The sequence below is a fragment of the Vulpes lagopus genome, chromosome 2 (assembly GCF_018345385.1).
Source record: "Vulpes lagopus strain Blue_001 chromosome 2, ASM1834538v1, whole genome shotgun sequence".
In the NCBI taxonomy this organism is placed as follows: domain Eukaryota; kingdom Metazoa; phylum Chordata; class Mammalia; order Carnivora; family Canidae; genus Vulpes; species Vulpes lagopus.
This window is the reverse complement of record NC_054825.1, coordinates 128,917,355-128,935,423: the sequence shown is the minus strand read 5'-3', so window position 1 is coordinate 128,935,423 and position 18,069 is coordinate 128,917,355. Positions and strand designations below refer to the sequence as shown.

At 42.8% G+C, this 18,069-nt stretch overlaps 1 protein-coding gene across 17 annotated transcripts in view; it reads left to right on the top strand.

The window, feature by feature from the left end:
* The window catches only part of LOC121484097 (aminopeptidase O (putative)), a 337,984-nt gene that overhangs the window by 303,601 nt on the left and 16,314 nt on the right, over positions 1–18,069 (top strand). For 15 of the 17 annotated variants that reach the window (XR_005985940.1, XR_005985938.1, XR_005985937.1 and 12 more), the window contains one exon: positions 12,384–12,500. Coding sequence is in view for 9 of the 17 variants with exons in the window: in XM_041742812.1 (XP_041598746.1) it covers positions 12,384–12,500 (117 nt within the window). In the remaining 8 variants the exon portion in view is untranslated. Of the gene's footprint in view, positions 1–12,383; positions 12,506–18,069 lie in introns of those variants that run through there. The other 2 variants (XR_005985941.1, XR_005985942.1) reach the window with 2 other exon arrangements.

Below are 18,069 nucleotides of genomic sequence, written 5' to 3'. Positions count from 1 at the left end.
CCGGCGCGTGTGACAGCTGCGGGGCCCGGTGCCGTCAGCGGCGTTCGTTCGTTAGGAGAATTAGGGCGGCGTCTTCTCTGTCTACCGCAGCCCTCCGCGCGCTCCTCCCTTTACCCTCAGTCTTTCCACCAAGCGGGCTTCGCCGTCGCGCCCGCGTGCGCTCCCTGCCAGCAGCCCGATCCGGGGCGAGGGCCCTCGGCGCCCTCAGCTTCGCGCGGAGCTTCTGACGCCTCGTAGCAGTTGTAGACTTCTCTTTTAAGTTGTAGAGATTTTAACCCGCCGGTGTGTCCGAGGGCCGGGCGCCCCCGTCGTAATGCGCGATGTGGTCTACAAGCCTTCAAGGAAAAAAGACCGGTAAACAGTGCGTTCTCATGCGCGCGAGAAAGCCGTTTAAAGTGCAAATGCGTCAGGAAAAGAGTCACAAGAAGTCTGGCGGAGCCTTCTTTAGAAATGTTCCACAGGTTAACTTCGTCTCTAGAGAACTGTTCTCCTTTTCCTCTTCTGTCGAGGGTGTGTGCTGACCTACAGGGGTTCTGGTCTTGGCTCTTAATTCCTGGCAAAACGTCCATGCATGGAAATGTAGACGTAATGCTACACTGCTAATCCAGACACCCCCCCCCCCAAAAAGCGCTGCATTTTAAACTTTGACTCTAAAGGGAAGTTTGTTTGGGTTGCCCAGGACGGAGCAGCCTGTTCCTTTTGTATTTCTGTCTCAGCTATTACTTACAAAGCTCCGAGATGAGAGACCCTACATTGTGAAATCAGCAGAGAAGTGGTTCTCAACCTGTGAGGTGGCCTTCAGTCGTTTTAAAATCTGTGTATCCATTTTTCATCTGGGGGGAATCCGTGATCACTGGTTTTTCAAAAAGTCAAGCTTCACCTTTAGTACAGACTGTGTAGATTATAATTGTGCTGTAACTTAGATATATAGTGAAAGAAAAATAGCAAAAATTTTGTTAAAATGTGGGAAATAAATACTACCCTTAAAAGTATTTTTAAGTTTCAATTATATAAAGAAAATATTTAGAAATCTATATAATAAAAACCATGTTTCATTGCCATCTCTTTTGTTGTAAAAATGAATTCCAACTTAATTTATATGGATAATTTGGGATACTAAGGGAGGAAAAGTTCGCTTTTCCAATGGACTATTTTCCATTAAAATTGAAAAAACAGAAAACTTAGAAATGTCTTAACATTTCCTGTAATTCCTATAACTTCCGAAAGTTGTTCTGAGCCCAATTTAAAGTGTATTATTCCAGTAAAATAATAGTTTTCTTAAAAAATGAGCATGTTGTACATACATAAAGGAGATAGACTGCTGAAACTTAACTACAATTTTTATGAAATTTCTTTAGGAGCGTATTAGGAATAGCATGCACATTCTTGAGATTTTAGATTGGCACTGGAAAGCACGTCATCGTAGGTTTAATCATGTTCATGCCAACACCTATTAGTAAGATGTTGGTAGGTCTCTGACTTACCAGGATTTTAGATCCATGGTTAGTAACTATCTGTTTGCATCCTTGAAGACTTACTTCTGTTGAATTGACTCTCAAGTACTTGAACTCACATGAGAAAATATTTTTGTGGCAGCAAACAAGGCTGCATTTCAGATGTCCCGTTCCGGTATCAGCCTGAGGCTGCTCTGAGGCATAAGTCCCAGCTGGAGCTCATAGTAGTTCTAAGATTATTATGTGGAAACTATCCTAGCAGTAATGTGGACATTTTGCTCCCAAAGGAGCATTTTTATAAAACTTACTGTTTTAGTTTGTTTAGTTGGAAATGGTTTCTGTCGTGATGGGAAATACATTAATGCGTGAATTATTCAACCATTTGTACATTGCATGCAATTTGGGGGTAAACAAATCTGGCATCACTCACATCCATGGGTTTTATGGTTTTGTTTCCCATTCACTTGTTTGTTTCGCCTTCTTACATAATGTGCATTCTCTTCATTAAAGAATACTGGCCTAGTAGGAGCTTTCATTCCCTTCAGGTGCACTGCTTTCGTGGTGAAGGAGAGAGACAAGAAGTTGAAAATGGAGCAAACATTTCTTGAAAGTACGTGAAACTTGTTCTCTTTCTCTTGAAGTTCTTAAATCTATATCTTTTTCAGTAATACAAATTGCTCTAAGTGTCAAAGTGACCCTCACCAAGTTAATCCTTTGCTCTGTTCCTCATAAAACTTTCCAGAGTTAATCCCAGATATAAAATGTCTGGACTCAAATCCAGAACTGTGTAGAATTTGAGTGAAATGTGACTCACAAGCTTTATGTACATTGTTATTCTGTGAAATAAGCCTCAGCCGTTGGACAGTCAATGGAACCATACTCTCAACGTATTTTTATTAAGTAAACACAACTTTATTGTTTTATTGCCCACACTCACTCATGCAGCTTGACTCCTCACCCTCGTCTTCCCCATCCCCACCATGCCTTCCTAGTTGTGGTTAGCTATACGTATATTTAGGGATATGTCTCCTTGTCAGCTTTTTGACAAAAACCACAACACATTGTAGACATTTGGTGGAAGTCATGCTTTGTTTGAATTTGGTGGAAAATATAGAAAGAATATTAGAAAATAAAGGCTAACCAAAAGATATTTCTATTGTTTTAACTATGTGCCTGTGAAGAAGAAAAGGCAGGAACTAGGAGTGATGGAATGTTAGCATTTTAGACCAGAATAAATACCCAAGAATGAAATCTGTTTATAAATTATTTTCTGTGCTTAAAAACAACTTCGAGTGTGTGTGTCTCTATCCCCACCTGAGTTGGTGTCTAAGCTGAGGCCAGTGGTGACTTGGTTTATCTGTCCTCCTGTTTCTGGTCTTTTTCTCAACTTACAGTCTTGTTAGTATCATTGTCTCTAAGATGCTTTTGTGGCTTACTTTCTTTTTAGGGGGTAATTTTGATAACTTGGGAAAACTTGATCTTGAATAGCAAGTTTTAATAAGACTGGAAAGCAAAAGGGCGGGTCTCTTAGATGTACTATCAAGTTTTTGCACATAGAGGAGGATGGGTTGTTGCAGCTCCTCATACAATTTATTAGTTCTTTAACAACATTATAGAGCCATCATTTTGTTGAAAATAGTCTATTGCAATTGCGGAGGAATTTCAGTTACTTTACCATTAGCTTTTGAAATAAGAATCCTCTACCACACCTATTATTACACAGAATGCTTATAAAACTTCTTAAATTGGTGTATTTGAACATGGGTATTTTTTTAGTTTTAGTTTAGAACTGAGAATCACTTTTGGCTAGAATTTTTGCTTGTAGCTATGTTTTCTTGTAGTAGGTTTGAGTCGCCAAATCATTGACTGACAACTATTTTTGCAGTCATTCATACTATACCACCTCCACCTACTATATTGGACATTAAGTCTTTTGTTTGAATATGATAAGCGTGTATGTCAGGCCTAGGGTAGATGGCACAAGAAATGAGCAGTATCAGCTTCCAGTCCATAAGGAGTTGCCTTAAACTTTTTACAGAAATTAAAATAGAGTTTTGTATGAACTCACTATTCTTTGTTTAAATTTAAGAGGATCCTGTTTTTGTCTATAAGATAAGAGTTATTATCAATAAGAGTTTAGTATTTTTCCCCATTTGTTAACTACTTGTTGTTTAGAGGAAAAAAATGTTTTTAGACAAAGTTCCCAAGGGTACATACATTTGTACTTACGAACACCTTTTGTGCACAGAATAGGAATAGGCATGGAATAGATCCCTCTTAACTAGGACCAGAGCCCTCTTAACTAGGATTGTAGGGCTACATGAAGTATATTCAATCAGATGTTACAAAGGGGTGTCTAAAGTTGACACAGTTATTTACTAAAGTATTTAATTTGTAATAGTAATGCCACACAGACTATCTGATTTTGACATTTTGGAGGTAATATAGGAAGTTAGGGAAAGGGAAGAGAAAAATTCTGAGTTTGAATGAAAATTGTAATTTACTGTTTTTTTTTTTCTCTTGAAAAAAATATTTGATAGTTCATTTAGGTTGTAAATGACAACATAAAAATCTGAGCATGCAGCTGTGTGAGGCAATGCTTTGTATATGCAAAGCATTTGGAAAATGTAGGATTCCAGCAATTTTTGAGTGTTGCATGCACAGAACCAATGCCTTATATTTAACGGTGTTAGCATTCATCTTTATGCAGAAGCATTGAAATCTCATGAATATTTTCAAATATTGCTATGACTTAAGCGTAGAGAGATGCCAACAGAATTCTTGTGACACTAGTGCTAGGGACTCTGCCTGTACTAACTCTGGACCTCTTTATAACCCCCCCCCCCCCCCAGTTTCCAGGTAGCTCAGCACTTTGGTAGAGCATGTGCTTTAATCATTTATGCATTTCAGTGCTTAAATTAGCTTGCAGTATTGAATTTCTTCATAAAGTAGATCTTCTCTCCATTAAAGTAAATTATTGGGAAATGTTTTTGACATGATTTAAGAAAAATAGTTCACTTCAGCTGGAGGCAGGAAAAAAAAAGAAAAGACCAGGCAGTTCATATACTGTACTTCTGAACCATGGGTTGGTTTTGGTACTTCCAAAAGTGACATCATAGAGACTAGGATGCCATCATTAGCACATAGTGTCTGACATAACTTATGGGTATGGATCATTCTCATGTTCTCACATTAGATAAGGGTCACATTTTCCTGTGCAAACTTAATTTCCCTAACTTTTATAAAAGGTTTAACCCACCCAAACTATATACTGACATAAAGCATATTATTTAAACTACATAAAATGCAGTCCTCTTGTCAACGTTCATAACCTGTGTACGTTAATGGTTTCTGTCGTTATACATTTTGGAAAATGAATCTTTGTAAACACTCACATGGAAAGTTCACAGAATTTTACCAGAGTACTTAGGATCTGCATGTTTGCTTCCCTTGCCCAGAAACCTGCCAGATCGTTATTGATTTGGGGCCAGAAGAAGACAATTCCTGATCTGAATTTTATGCTTCTCAAGAAATCATGACTCATGAAGAAAAAACTATCAATTCCTAAATGATCAGTCCATTCACTCTACCATGACATTAATGACATTTTCAATGTAGGGCTCATTTAAAGCTTTCTAAAGAATTTGGAACACTTGAAAGTATCAGAGAATACTGACTTTTCTTGTATTTACAGATTTTTTAAACAGGAGGCTTTATTTTCTTAAAGTTAATGCTCTTACCTAAATTAATAATATTGTATTTAATAACTGATGTATTTATTTTGAATAAGAGTAGATGTTTTATGAGGTAGAGTTCCTAACTACTTATAAGTAGTAATGTTTTGTAACTGAAAATTCTAGTTGCATACTAATTTACAACCCCTTTAAGTCCAACAAGTGAACACCTTTATTGTGAAAACTGTCAGCTGGTTTTGTATGTCAGATTATAGACATGATATGTAACCAGGTGATGGAATACTATGCAATTGTTGAAAAGAATGAGGTGGGGGCACCTGGGTGGCTCAGTGGTTGAGTATCTGCCTTTGGCTTAGGTCATGATCCCGGGTCCAGGAATTGAGTTCCACATCAGGCTTCCTGTGAAGAGCCTGCTTCTCCCTCTGCCTGTATCTCTGCCCCTCTCTCTTTCTCTCTCTCATGAATAAGTAAATAAAATATTTTAATAATTCATTAAGTAAGAATGAGGTGGAACTCTTTCTGTAGTATGGTAAGATAGCAAGAAATATATGTGAGGGGAGTTTAATGTTTTTTTTGTTTTGTTTTGTATGATAGAGGCAGAGACACAGGCAGAGGGAGAAGCAGGCTCCATGCCGGGAGCCCGATGTGGGACTCGATCCCAGGACTCCAGGATCGCGCCCTGGGCCAGAGGCAGGCGCTAAACCGCTGAGCCACTCAGGGATCCCAATGTATTTTTGTTTCCCAAAATGTTTCCCCAATTTTTTTCCATGTGAAATGAATTATATGAATATTTGCTTCTGCTTGAATTTTCTTTCTAAAATTTGATTACAGACATACTCCCAAAGATGTGTGATAATCAAAAAGAACTGTGCTGGAAAATATGTCTGTTGATTGCTTAATGTATTTTGAAAGAAATTATTTTCACTTTTAATGATTTTACTTGGTGATTTTCATGTGTTGGTAAATCAAGTTTGTGTCTGCAGAATAATAGGAATTGTGACTTCTTATATTTGGGAGTTCTTTAAAATGTATTTAAGTTTTCATTTTACCATGTAGAGGATGGTTCTTTTTATAGGTTTTGTTTAGTTTGTTTTCAGTGCGATTCAAACCAATTGTTTTTTTTCTATACAAGCTACTAGTTTAAACTAGGAATATTTTAATTATATCATGATATCTTAGTTGACAACAGCTTTTAGGCAGACACTTACCTGTGTACATATTATTAAATTCATTTTTGTCACTTTAAAAGGTTTATCATTAAGAAAGTGACTGATGACAGATGATCATATACCTACATTGATGTGAAGACCATAGTCCTGGCTGGTGTTTGGGGTCCGTAAGGTCAGCTTCACCGGGGTTCTGATACTCTGAGGGTTTTGTGTGTCTTTTGGGGTTGTAAGGAAGGAGAATTCTTAAGTTTTGAGAAATTTTTTATTGTATACCCCATTTCAAAAGTCATCATATGAAAATTTATATAGCTTAGAGATTTTTATTTATTTGGGGTCAAAGCACCATCTGAAAGATGATTTGTTAAGGCTTCATCTTGTGTTCTATAGTCTGTTCCTGTTGCCTTTAATGAGTAAAGTATGTGAAGGGGCATTGTTTGTTCTCACGCTGTGGACTCTGGGGGCACCTGAGGCTATATGGTGTGGTGTGTGTTTTCTGGGAAGAGTAGAAAAGAATTTATTAGACTTTGGGGAAATTATAAAAAAGACTTTTTGTATCTCTGGGATTACCTTTTTAATGCAAGGGGCAAAGAACCGCTGTCTCTATTGTACCTCTATGCCCAAAAGCCTGTGACTTTGAAAGGTCAGCTGCTTTAGTTCTGTTGAATTTCAGCCAGCCAGTCTCCAGCATACAGGAGAATTTGATTTTTCTCCCTCCCCCATTTCTTCTGTTTTTGTTCAGTGTAAACAGTTCCTGCTGTAGTAACATAGACAAATATAGCAGAGAATGCTTTTCTGGAAGAAGAATGCTCCCTAAGCATTTTTTAACCATTTTTGGGAAGAATTGATCTTTCTGTGTATTTCAGACAGACTGAAGGAGGGAGGCTGTTGCTGTAAATTGCAGTGACATCATATGTATTGCCCCCATTGATCTGCTTTTAGTCTCCAGCCAGGATAAAAGGAAATGGCAGTGGGGAGGAAGCATGCTTCATTTAGGCACAGATCCAGAGTGATAATGGGGTAATAATAGAACTCACGCCACTGTTGGTCGGTGGCTGTCTTAGTCCCAGGCTCATTCCCCATCTGGGGAGCCTCCCGGAGACTTCCTCTCCTCTGTGTGCGTGCGTGTGTGTGTGTGTGTGTGTGTGTGTGTGTGTGGCTGCAGCAGGCCAGCTGGGCTGGGAGGGGAGGTGCCTGCCTTTGGAGGGCTGCAGGCAGTGGGGCTTGGACGTTGGCGGTGCCTGGTTTCTCGTGTCGAGTCCTGCTTTGAAAGGTCAGTAGTGGGACGCATTGGTGACATATTCTGATGGAAGCGATGAGCTGGCCTTTTCTGTGTCCTGTTCATGGCAGACATGGTGGAGGGGCTCTGTTGCGTGGGTGGTCCTCTGGGAGGCAGGAGTGAGTGATGCCCTGTGACAGCAGTAAGGGGCTTCTAGAAGAATCGGGTTTGTTTGTTTTTTGTTGCTTGTAGACTAAGGAGGGTGGCTTTGGAAAATTCTTATTTTCTTTCTAAGAGCCTGTGTGGAAACTCTTTAAAACCATGCAGAGTTGTGTGGCTTCCCTCAGCTCTTAAGTTGACTGGGAAAAATACCAGGTAGACTTCTTTCTTTGTATATTTCTGGGTAATCAGCAACTATGGAATCTTCCAGCAAGAATACAGACCTCTAAATCCTTAACAAATAGCATTTGTATTGACTGATCTCCTTTAGCATTTTACGTTTTGTACTCAAGTTTCACAGTGTCGTGTTGTCTTTCACGCACAAAGTACGCGCATGACTCTGGCACACCCCAGTCTTATTTTGTCTAAGTTTCTGAGGCCAATGAATTTTTAAAATACTGAGGTGGTCTCCCTATGGAAAAATAATCACCCCGTCATGAATTCCTTGTTTGTGTAAAGGAAGGAACCTTCTGTTCCTGTCACTGTTAAACTGTGGGCGTGAGCACCATTAGACCCTCAGAAATAAAGGCAGGTTCTTTATATTTAGAGGAGCTGCTTTCTCAGGAGATAATGCTCTGAACCATATCCTTTATTTTTCTTAATCACCTCATAGTGTGACGGAAGCTCTCAGTACTCCTGCATTAAAACACAGTTGGCCTAGAAGTCATGTGAAATTTAATTTGATTTCTTTGTGGGTGGGAGTGGAATGACCCACACAACACTTCTCATTGCTGTTGTGCCAGCTGCTGGGGCGCGGGCGGTGTGGCACCGCATTTGAGCACATTTGCTGATGTACTGTCTCCACTGCTGTGCAAACATTTTGGTTTATGACATAGCCCTTCTTTTTCATTGTAGGGTGGCTTTACAGGGAGTAAATGTTTATTTTACAAAGAGAAATGTACTATATTAAAGTGAGCTACTTACCACATTTTTGCTTTAATATCGTCTTTTCGGGGGTCTGTAACATCATGTAAAAAATTTCTTTGTGAATGAAAGCTTTATTGTTTGTATACTAGAATAGCACTTGATTGCTGATTTTCTCAACTTTGCTCATTGTTTAGAAACTGCATTTTTCCTGGTGAATTAGAAGAGCCACAGTTGGAAGCCAGATGGCTACAGGTTGTTTACTAAGGGCGAGAAGTTTCTCCAGGTCCTCCCTGAAGCATAGGGCTAGCAGAGCTCCCGGCTTTGGGAGAAACGGCCTAGGGTGTCCGTTTGGGCCCTAGTTGCCTTCTGCCCTCTCTGAACAGACCAACTCTCTGCCTGGGTGGGGGCCTGTCGAGGGGAGCTCCCTGGCCGGCCACGTGGCTTACTCTCTGCCTCCCCCAGCCCTCAGGCTTTGACGCCCCCCTCCAGTCCATCTCAAGGGGTGGGGGGCTTGGCTTTAAATATTTTTCCATCATGGAAAATTTGAAGAGGACAAAAGCCTTCAGTGATCCTCTGGTTTTGTTTCTCTGTGCAGATGTGTGACCTTTCTGCTTAGAAGCAAAACTTAAGATATGAAAGTATGAACCAGATATCTTGGTAGGTTCATGTGCTCATAATTCTTCAGCTTTAAGCTGGAGTTGTGTTTGTTGGTTAAACCCAACTGGGGGGGCTCAGCAGTTTAGTGCCGCCTTCAGCCCAGGGCCTGATCCTGGAGATCCGGGATTGAGTACCACATTGGGTTCCCTGCGTGGAGCCTGCTTCTCCCTCTGCCTATGTCTCTGCCTCTCACTTCTCTTTCTCTGTGTGTCTCTCATGAATAAACAAATCGTAAAAAACAAAACAAAAAACACCCAACTGGGGGAAGTTAAGGACCAAATGAATCAACTTACTCAAGGGTTTCTTTCCTTTGTGAGTCTCTCTAGTTTAAATCCAATCCCAAACTTGAGTTCTAACAGTAGGGCTCTATAAGTGCGCACACACAATAGGGACACACAGTGCTCTCCTTCCCTGTAACTGCAGATTCGCAGGGCTGGTTCCTACTGTATTTAGGTAGGCAGCGGAGCTGACACCCCCAGCTGATGGGTGTCCTGGGCTCCATTAGGTGGGCCCTTCCCCAGAAGTTGTCTTCCTGCATTCAGAATGGTGTTGACATTGAGCTGTTGCTCCTGGAGTTGGCTAGCTATGGAAGTGCTGTGGACCAGTTTTGAAAGTGCCCTTCGGGGTACAGGGCTGGATGGGCCCCTGATGCAGTCTTGGGGCTCTCCTCTCTATGACCCCTGTGGAGGCAGAAGCCAGGCCAGGCCACCACATGGTGAGGGCTGCTAGGGCACACTTTGTAAAGGACAGTAGTGAGGTGAGGGAGAGAGACCATAATGGGGGAGAAAGACCAGCCCTGGAAGGAGAGTTCAAGTGCAGGAGGACAATTGGGGAATGACCTAAAGGGACCTACAGGATGTACTTAAGGCCAGGGCTGAAGGATTAGCCTCCAGCAGAGAAGGGCCCCTCTTGGAACACAGGAAAGAAAGATCCAGAAAGGGAAGCTGCAGGATGCTGTGGGTGGGAAGGAGAGCTGAGGGAGCCTGGGTGCCAGGCAGGGCCTGAGGAGATTGCTTGTGGTATGAGCTGATGAGGAGGCTCCCTAGAGGCTGCTGGCCCTAGATGTGGGCTATTTTGTAAACAGCAAATTTTTGAAAAATATAAAAGCCTCGTGTGTCTGAAACTATAAAAAATGAAAAACTGACATTTTTGTTACTGGTTGTTATATAGTGATTTGATATCTTAAAACATCTTAAAGGCACATGACTTATAATGAAAGAAAATGAAGTGTTAGCTGTTCTTTGAGCCCTTCTATAGGACCTCGTGGGTCAGCTGGTTGTAACCCTCTATTTTTGTTGAAGGCACCTTGTTTCAATCCTGTCAGCCCTGGAGAGAGGATCCACAGTGTTGACTCTAATAAGGTGGATGAAGTGATGTTATAAAATAAGAATGCCCAGGAATCAAGTGATACACATCCATGTTTGTCTGTAGAAAGTGGGAGTTTTATTATCCCTTAGAAGAATGAGACGAGAAAATACAAAAACTGCTTCCATTGTGAAATTACCTGGTGAATATTGTGTGTGCTGTCTACCCAGTGTTCCTCCATGTACATTTTGGGAAGAGTGTATATGGGGGGGGGGGCAGAGAACACACCTGGGGGCAAAAAAGGTAGGTAGTGAGAGAACCAGTGATTTTTAAATTTTTTTTTAAAGTAACAAAGTGGGGATTAAAATCCAGGTGGTGATATGAATATTCTGTTGATCTAGCATTGATTTGTAGACCTGTAAAATCGAGTTAGCTGACAGGGATTATCGGGCCACAAGCAGGGATAGAGAAAAGCTAAATGTAGAGAGAATAATGGAATTCAGAGTAATGATTTTATTTTATTTTATTTTTAAAAAACATTTTATTTATTTATTCATGAGAGACACAGAGAGAGAGGCAGAGAGCAGGCTCCATGCAGGGAACCCGATGTGGGACTTGATCCCAGATCCCGGGATCACGCCCTGAGCCAAAGTCAGACGCTCAACCACTGAGCCACCCAGGCGTCCCCAGAGTAATAATTTTAAAACCTTGACTTTAAAATAAGTATTTTTCAGTTCCTATAAGATGTATCTTAAATTTATTTTTTCTTCCATTTGTAGTTTATTTGAGCAGTGCCCTGTGCTGCAGTGCATTGCATGCAGTACAGTAGTGAATAAGACATTTTAAGTTCTTGGATTTCATAAATACTATTTGCTCAGAAATTTTCATTGTTTTTATGCCATATGAAAACATCTTCCTCTATGCCTTTAAGTGATAAACACCATTTTTTTTTTACCTATCCTGTATGAAAATTCGAGAATAAGAGTGACCTTATGCATTGTGTCTGTGAGAGATTATACATATATACAGACTTGTATAAAATTACATGTACAATCATTTAAATTTTTTTTTAATGGAATAGTAAACTTACAGTTCTTATAATGGGGGGACTGTGAGACATGGTTCTTATTTCCATTATGTGCCCTTTATTTCTTGGTGTTACATTTGCAAGGTTTAAGTGGTAAAGAAACCATGAAAACTGCTTATTTCTTTTCCATGTGTTCACTTAAGATCAGATGTCTTCTTGAATTTTTATCTAGGTTAAATGATATTTTTTTGGCATACTACATGCCATAAAGAAAGAAATGGAATAAACCATGATGATGTTTTATTAAAATACTTAAGCACAGTTTTTATCATTTCACAGTGTGTATATATATATTGTGTTGCATATCTTTAAAACATTGTACAACCTAAAAATAAAAAGATAAACACTGGATCTTTTGATCTGCTCTAAATATAGAACTGACATGAAAAGCCACAGAGAATAGGGCTTTTTTTTTTTTAATTTTTTAAATTTATTTATGATAGTCACACACAGAGAGGGAGAGAGGCAGAAACATAGGCAGAGGGAGAAGCAGGCTCCATGCACCGGGAGCCCGACGTGGGATTCAATCCCGGGTCTCCAGGATCGCCCCCTGGGCCAAAGGCAGGCGCCAAACCGCTGTGCTACCCAGGGATCCCTGAGAATAGGGCTTAAAAGGCCCCAGTGTCAGTGTCTATGGGGATATGGCATAAGCCCTGAGGTTTACCAAGGTCAGGTCTCTAGTCTGTTCACAGACTTTTTGGTTTTTGCCCTTAGCTCCTTCCAGACCAGCTTGTCTTGCTTCTGGAGCATCTCTTAGAGCAGAAGACTCTGAACCCCCGAACTCTGCAAAGCCTCGAGAGGACATACCAGCTCTCCCAACAGGATGCAGAGGTAAGCAGGAGTGCTCTTGGAGTTTGGACAGTGGGTCCTCGTTGTTGATGAAGAGTGATGGTCCTATTGCACCCCAAGATGCTGACACTGCTCTTGCCATTAGAAGCATCCATGCTGTGTGCTTCTGAGGGAAGAACAGGTACTTTATGCAGTGTAGACTGCTCCCCTGTTCATGCTTGCTCCAGCATGGGGCCTCTGATCCTCGTTGTCACCAGGGTATGTTGAGGTCCTGAGTTTTCTGAGTTTTTCCTTTTACATCTTAAATCATAAAGACCAACATCAGTCTCCTAAAGGAATGAGCAGACAGGGTGGAGTGTTCTTGAATTAGAAACTCAGACGGGTCATTTTGTGCACGAAGGTGGCGCCATCCTGCTGCATATTAAGGAAACTTGGCTCAGATGTACCAGAACTTCTTGGTTGCATTCAGTTAGGACAGGAAAGGAGCCATGTGTAAAGGAAATGAAGACTAAATCTAACAGCCGTGGTTTGAAAAGCAAAATTGGATGCTTGTGGGAAAGCAATATGATGTGGTTCATAATATCTTTTAGCTTACTTGGAAGAATGCAGGGTGAATCCTAAGATGAATTCCACAAGTTTTTATATATGTGAAATAGTAAATATTTATTGTATTAAGTCATCTGAAACAAAAAACAAGCACACACTCAAAAAAGAGAAAAACTCTCTTATATAAAACTCCTAAAATGCAAGTGAGCTTGGTTTGTGTTCAATTGAAATAACTGAACATTTGAAACCCGTCCAGTGCCATGTGGCCGCCTGTAGCCACCCACAGTTCTTGAGTGCTTGATACGTGGCTGTCGTGAATTGAGATGTGCTGTGAATTGAGTGTGTGAGATGCACCATGGATATTAAAAGACATAGTGTACAATACAAATCATCTCATAATTTCTTCTTCTTGATCACAGTGTTGAAATGATATTTTGGATTTGTTGGGTTAACTTAAATATGAAAACTAATTACACAATCACTAAAATGGAATAAAGCAGGAAAAGCCCACTCGTTATTATTAAAAGGTAAGGTGGACATTGTTACACTTTTGAAAGCCCCATAAATTCAGGAGTCAATGGTAAAACTCCAGAGAAGACACATGTGGCTTTTCACCCACCTGAGCATAGATCAGATGTGCAACTGTTGCTCTTTAACTCTTATACTTTCGTTTATGGGAGTTTCCAAATGTCAGCCTGTTATTTTTAATTAGTGCTTAAAAGATATTTTTATTTATAGGCATGAGGTTATGTTTTAATCAGAGCCGAATGCTTCTGAAATGCTAAGCCCCTGTGACTGGCAGCGGACAGGCGAGGGCAGGTGGATCAGAGTAAGCACGGGGCACCTGTCACTCTGCCCAAAAGCTGCAAGGTGCAAGACCCTGTGTTCCCCCTTGTTGTTACTTTTAAAAACTACAATTTAAAAAAATACACAGCACTCCTAGCTGCAGGCTGATTTGGTCTGCTTTCTCCAGAGCTTGTTGGCCTCTGCTCTGGGACATGCGGGTTGATTGAGGTCAGGGGTGGGCAGGGGCCAGTTGCAGGAGGGCCTTGAGGCTGTGGAGCGCAGTTGGGATTTTTTTTTTTTTTTTTTCTAACAGTGTGCCTCCACCCTGCCCCTTTCCCAGGTTCTCTGAGGTCCTGGCATGTGGTTACACTGACAGCTCGTCTCCCTGTGAAGTTTCCTTGAAATGTCACTCAGAACCAGAAAAGCAACAGGATTTTGGCTAACCAAGCTGTTTTCTAGAAACTTTATTAGTTAAGTGTGATTTTTTTATGACATTGATTAGCAGGAATTTAGTTGAATAACCATCTGCCTTTATTTTAAGTGACAGAACATTTCATGGGAGGAAGAATTGTTATTTGATGGGAAGGTCTTGAGGATTCTGACTTTATTTTCGATGGTTCTCCTTGGCCTAAACAAATCAGGATCGTCCCTTTCAGCCATTATCAGAGCTTTTAAATATGTCCTAAATGGCAGTCATTGGAAAGTTGTCCAGATTTGCTGGAGTGTGGCAGGCTGTGTATGGAGCATGCCTGTGGGAAAGGGCTCTTGAGTGACTTGCCTGGCACAGAACAGTGTGAGTTATGGCCTGCTGCTCTTTGTCCAGGGTGCTGGGACCTGGGACCAAGGCTTCAGCCCCAGGGACTGCAAGGACTCTAGCACAGAGGAGGGGTGCTCGTGCCAGCATGGGGAGGGTGTACAGGGAGTGCAGTCCCCCACATTTCCCAGGTATACGGAAAGGCTCCTCTTACTCTTCTTGGTTGGGCCTTTTTCCTGATAGCGGATACATAAGTCCCTTTTGACAAGGGAGCTTACTGCTCCTCGCCTCACTGCTGCGGCATCTCCCAGCTGCTGGAGCCGTGGCTCCGGCTGCTCCTGCCCCCACCTACCCAGGGCCCTGCAGCACAGCCTTGTTGGCCGGGTGGTGCACGGTCCAGGCTCCCTCCACCCTCTGAGTATTCTCAGCCATGTAAGACACCTGTCCTGCTGTGACTTGGGGCCCCCTGTCCTGTGGCTGCTTCAGCTCCTTTGCTGTTACCCCCCTGGGCCCATCCCTTACTCTCTGTGTGTGGGCAGGCTGGTGTGGTCCCACTGGCAGGTTTATTTTTAATTATCCTCTCTAGGTAGCCCGGTGTCTGTTAGCAACTTACTGCTTCTGGGTTTCAGCCATGTTCCCAGAACGTCTGCTCTGTGAGTCAGGATTTCTGAGCATGGCGCCTAGGCCCATGTTGCAGATCAGATTGGTGGGTGTCGGCCTTCTGAGCCCCAATCCAGGTTACATGCCCCCTGGCTTTCATGTGCCTGCGTCACACGTGGCGTGAATACACAGTCCTCCTCTGTGGGGGAAGGGATGCCATGTGCTCCCGGTCCTAGGGGAAGAGTGCTGGAGGACAGGGGTCAGCAGAAGCCGGGCAGAGTTGTGCATGTCATCATGGGCCACTTCATGCCTCACCTGCAATTCCCCTTGCCACCCTCTGAAACGTGGGGCACTAGTGGGGGGATTTTCGTCTTCCTTAGTCTGAAAAGTAATCATCGGGATCCCTGGGTGGCGCAGCGGTTTGGCGCCTGCCTTTGGCCCAGGGCGCGATCCTGGAGACCCGGGATCAAATCCCACGTCGGGTTCCCGGTGCATGGAGCCTGCTTCTCCCTCTGCCTGTGTCTCTGCCTCTCTCCCTCTCTCTCTGTGTGACTATCATAAATAAAGAAAAAAAAAATGAAAAGTAATCATCAACCATTTTTTTTTACATCCTGAGCTAACGAAACTATTAACCATGTGTGGGGCTGCTTTTAACCAGGATGGAAAATGAGCTGAGGGCAACCTCAATTCGCAGAAATATATTGTTTACAGTTTTTTTTAACATATTGGCTCAACTAAAGAGCCATGAAAGTTAAAAAAAAAAAATAGATGTTTAACTGATTCTCGGGACAGAGGCTATTTTCTAAGATCCTTTTCTAAATGATGACTTTCCTGCCCTCTTAGCAGGTCTCGAGCTGTAGCATCGCTGCTGTGGTTGGGGATGAGGATCCACGCAGCTCGGCTCTGGGACCTTTCTCCCCAAGGGCCCCTCACATGACTGTGAAGTTCATTTCTTTCTATAGACTACAATTGAGCACTTCATAATTAGGGGCACACCTCAGGTGAGTTTTCAGAAATTCAGAATCAGTACCTCAGCATCTTATCTGGCTTAGATGGGAGTAGAGGGCATTAGTCAGAAAGGTCCCCAAGGTGTTATGCTCTGCTCTGGTGCTTCAGTTGGTAGATTGAGCCAGAAATTTCGTTCTCTAAGAGAGACAGTTACCAGTGTCAGCTGCTCCCCTCATGTGTTTGGGGAATTACCGAGGGCCGAGAGGAGAGGTCTCCTGAGTTAGGTCACAGTGGGACAGCTGGGCGCCTACCGTGTAGTCTCCCTTCAGGGGACAACCCCTCATGGTCAGCCACCAGCAGGGAAGGATAGTGCCTGCTACTGGCCTCAGGAGTGCCTCTGCCATGCTTTGATCTCTTAACACCCCAGCCAAGCACCTGATCCTGGCTGAGGCACTACCTTGGTAACAAGCTCCACTTGAGTCCCAGGCCCCCCCCCCCCCCCCCCCCGAATGGCTGGTGACCTCCAATAGCCACGTCATCCCCTTCCTGAGCTCTGTCTTCCTGTCTGCACAGCAGTCTGGGCTGGACTGTAGACTTCCTGGCTTTTATGGCCACAACCAAGTGGCAAAAAGTTTCATGAAACCAGTTTTACATTACTATCCTTTCCTATTTCATTTTCTTTAAAAATGTGCGTTGCAATAAATTGCAGTAAATTGATTTTATGAGTCACCAAATGGGTCGCAGCCCATAGTTTGAAAAATGCCGGGCGGGATGACGTTGGTCCCCCTCACAACCCCCCTGCTTCCTTCCTGTGGACCATGGCCAAGGATCCTGAGCTGCCACTGCCTCAGGATGAAAATGGAGCCATAAACCCCTTCCTTGTGGGATGGGACTGTTAACAACATGATGTGAGAAAATGTGAGCATCCATGACCTTAATGTAATTTCTGTTCATGTAAGACCCACAGTCTCTCATTTGTTGTGAAATGGTCTAGTTTTGTTATTTAGCTGAGACACACTTTGTATTATCTCCTTCCTTTAACCTGTCAGGGAGAGAGAAAAGCATAAGTTCCCTGTTAGGAGCTCCCCAGCATCTGGTCACAGAGTTCTTAGTCTAGGGGCAAGGTGAGCTGAGGGGGCGGTGGGGGGAGAACTTGCTTTAAATCACGGTTTCCCAACTTTGTTTGTCACTTCCAACATTTGGGCCAGGGAATCCTCTGTTGTGGCCTGTGCATTGTAGGAAGGTGAGTATCCCTGGCCTTGACCCATGAGAGGCTGTCAGGAGTGCCACCCACCCACCCCCTGCTTGGCAATCAGAAGTGCCTCCACATAGGACCAAATGTCTCCTGAGAGAGAGGGTAACGCTTGTTTAAGAGCCCCAGCTCTGCAGCACCCGCTGATTCACAAAAGGCAAGTTTTTCCTCTGATCTAATAAAGTGCCTGACAGTTGGTCACAACACAGTGTGGAGGAGCTAGAAAGATAGTTAACAATGATTAACGGCTACCCCAAGTCCACTGTACTTGGCTTCAAAGGATGTAACCTTGGGAGAGGTGAAAACAAAACCTCTCTCCGGGAAGAAGAAGGAACTTCTAAAGTAGTAGTAGCAAGTAAATCTGAGGAAGCAGAATTAGCAAAGAGGTACAAACCTGTTTGACCACTGGAACCCAGAGTAAGCCACGCCAGCATGGAAGGTTCCGATCCGCAAAGGACACGTTCAAGGTTGATTGCAAATGGAAAAACATCCAGCTTTTCAGTTCTTCCCCACATCACTGCCTTTCGTCTGGTTCCTGCTGAAGAGCCCTGAAGAGTCCCAGGAAGAGCCCTGGAAAACCCACTAAGTGGCCCCTTCCCATGGTGGGCTTCACGTACGTGACGGGGGCGTGATTTGAATACACTGTTACCAAGAGAACTCATTGTTTGCTTAAGGTCCAGAGGGGATGATCCCAGGAGTGCCCTGGTCTGAGGACTCTGGTGCTC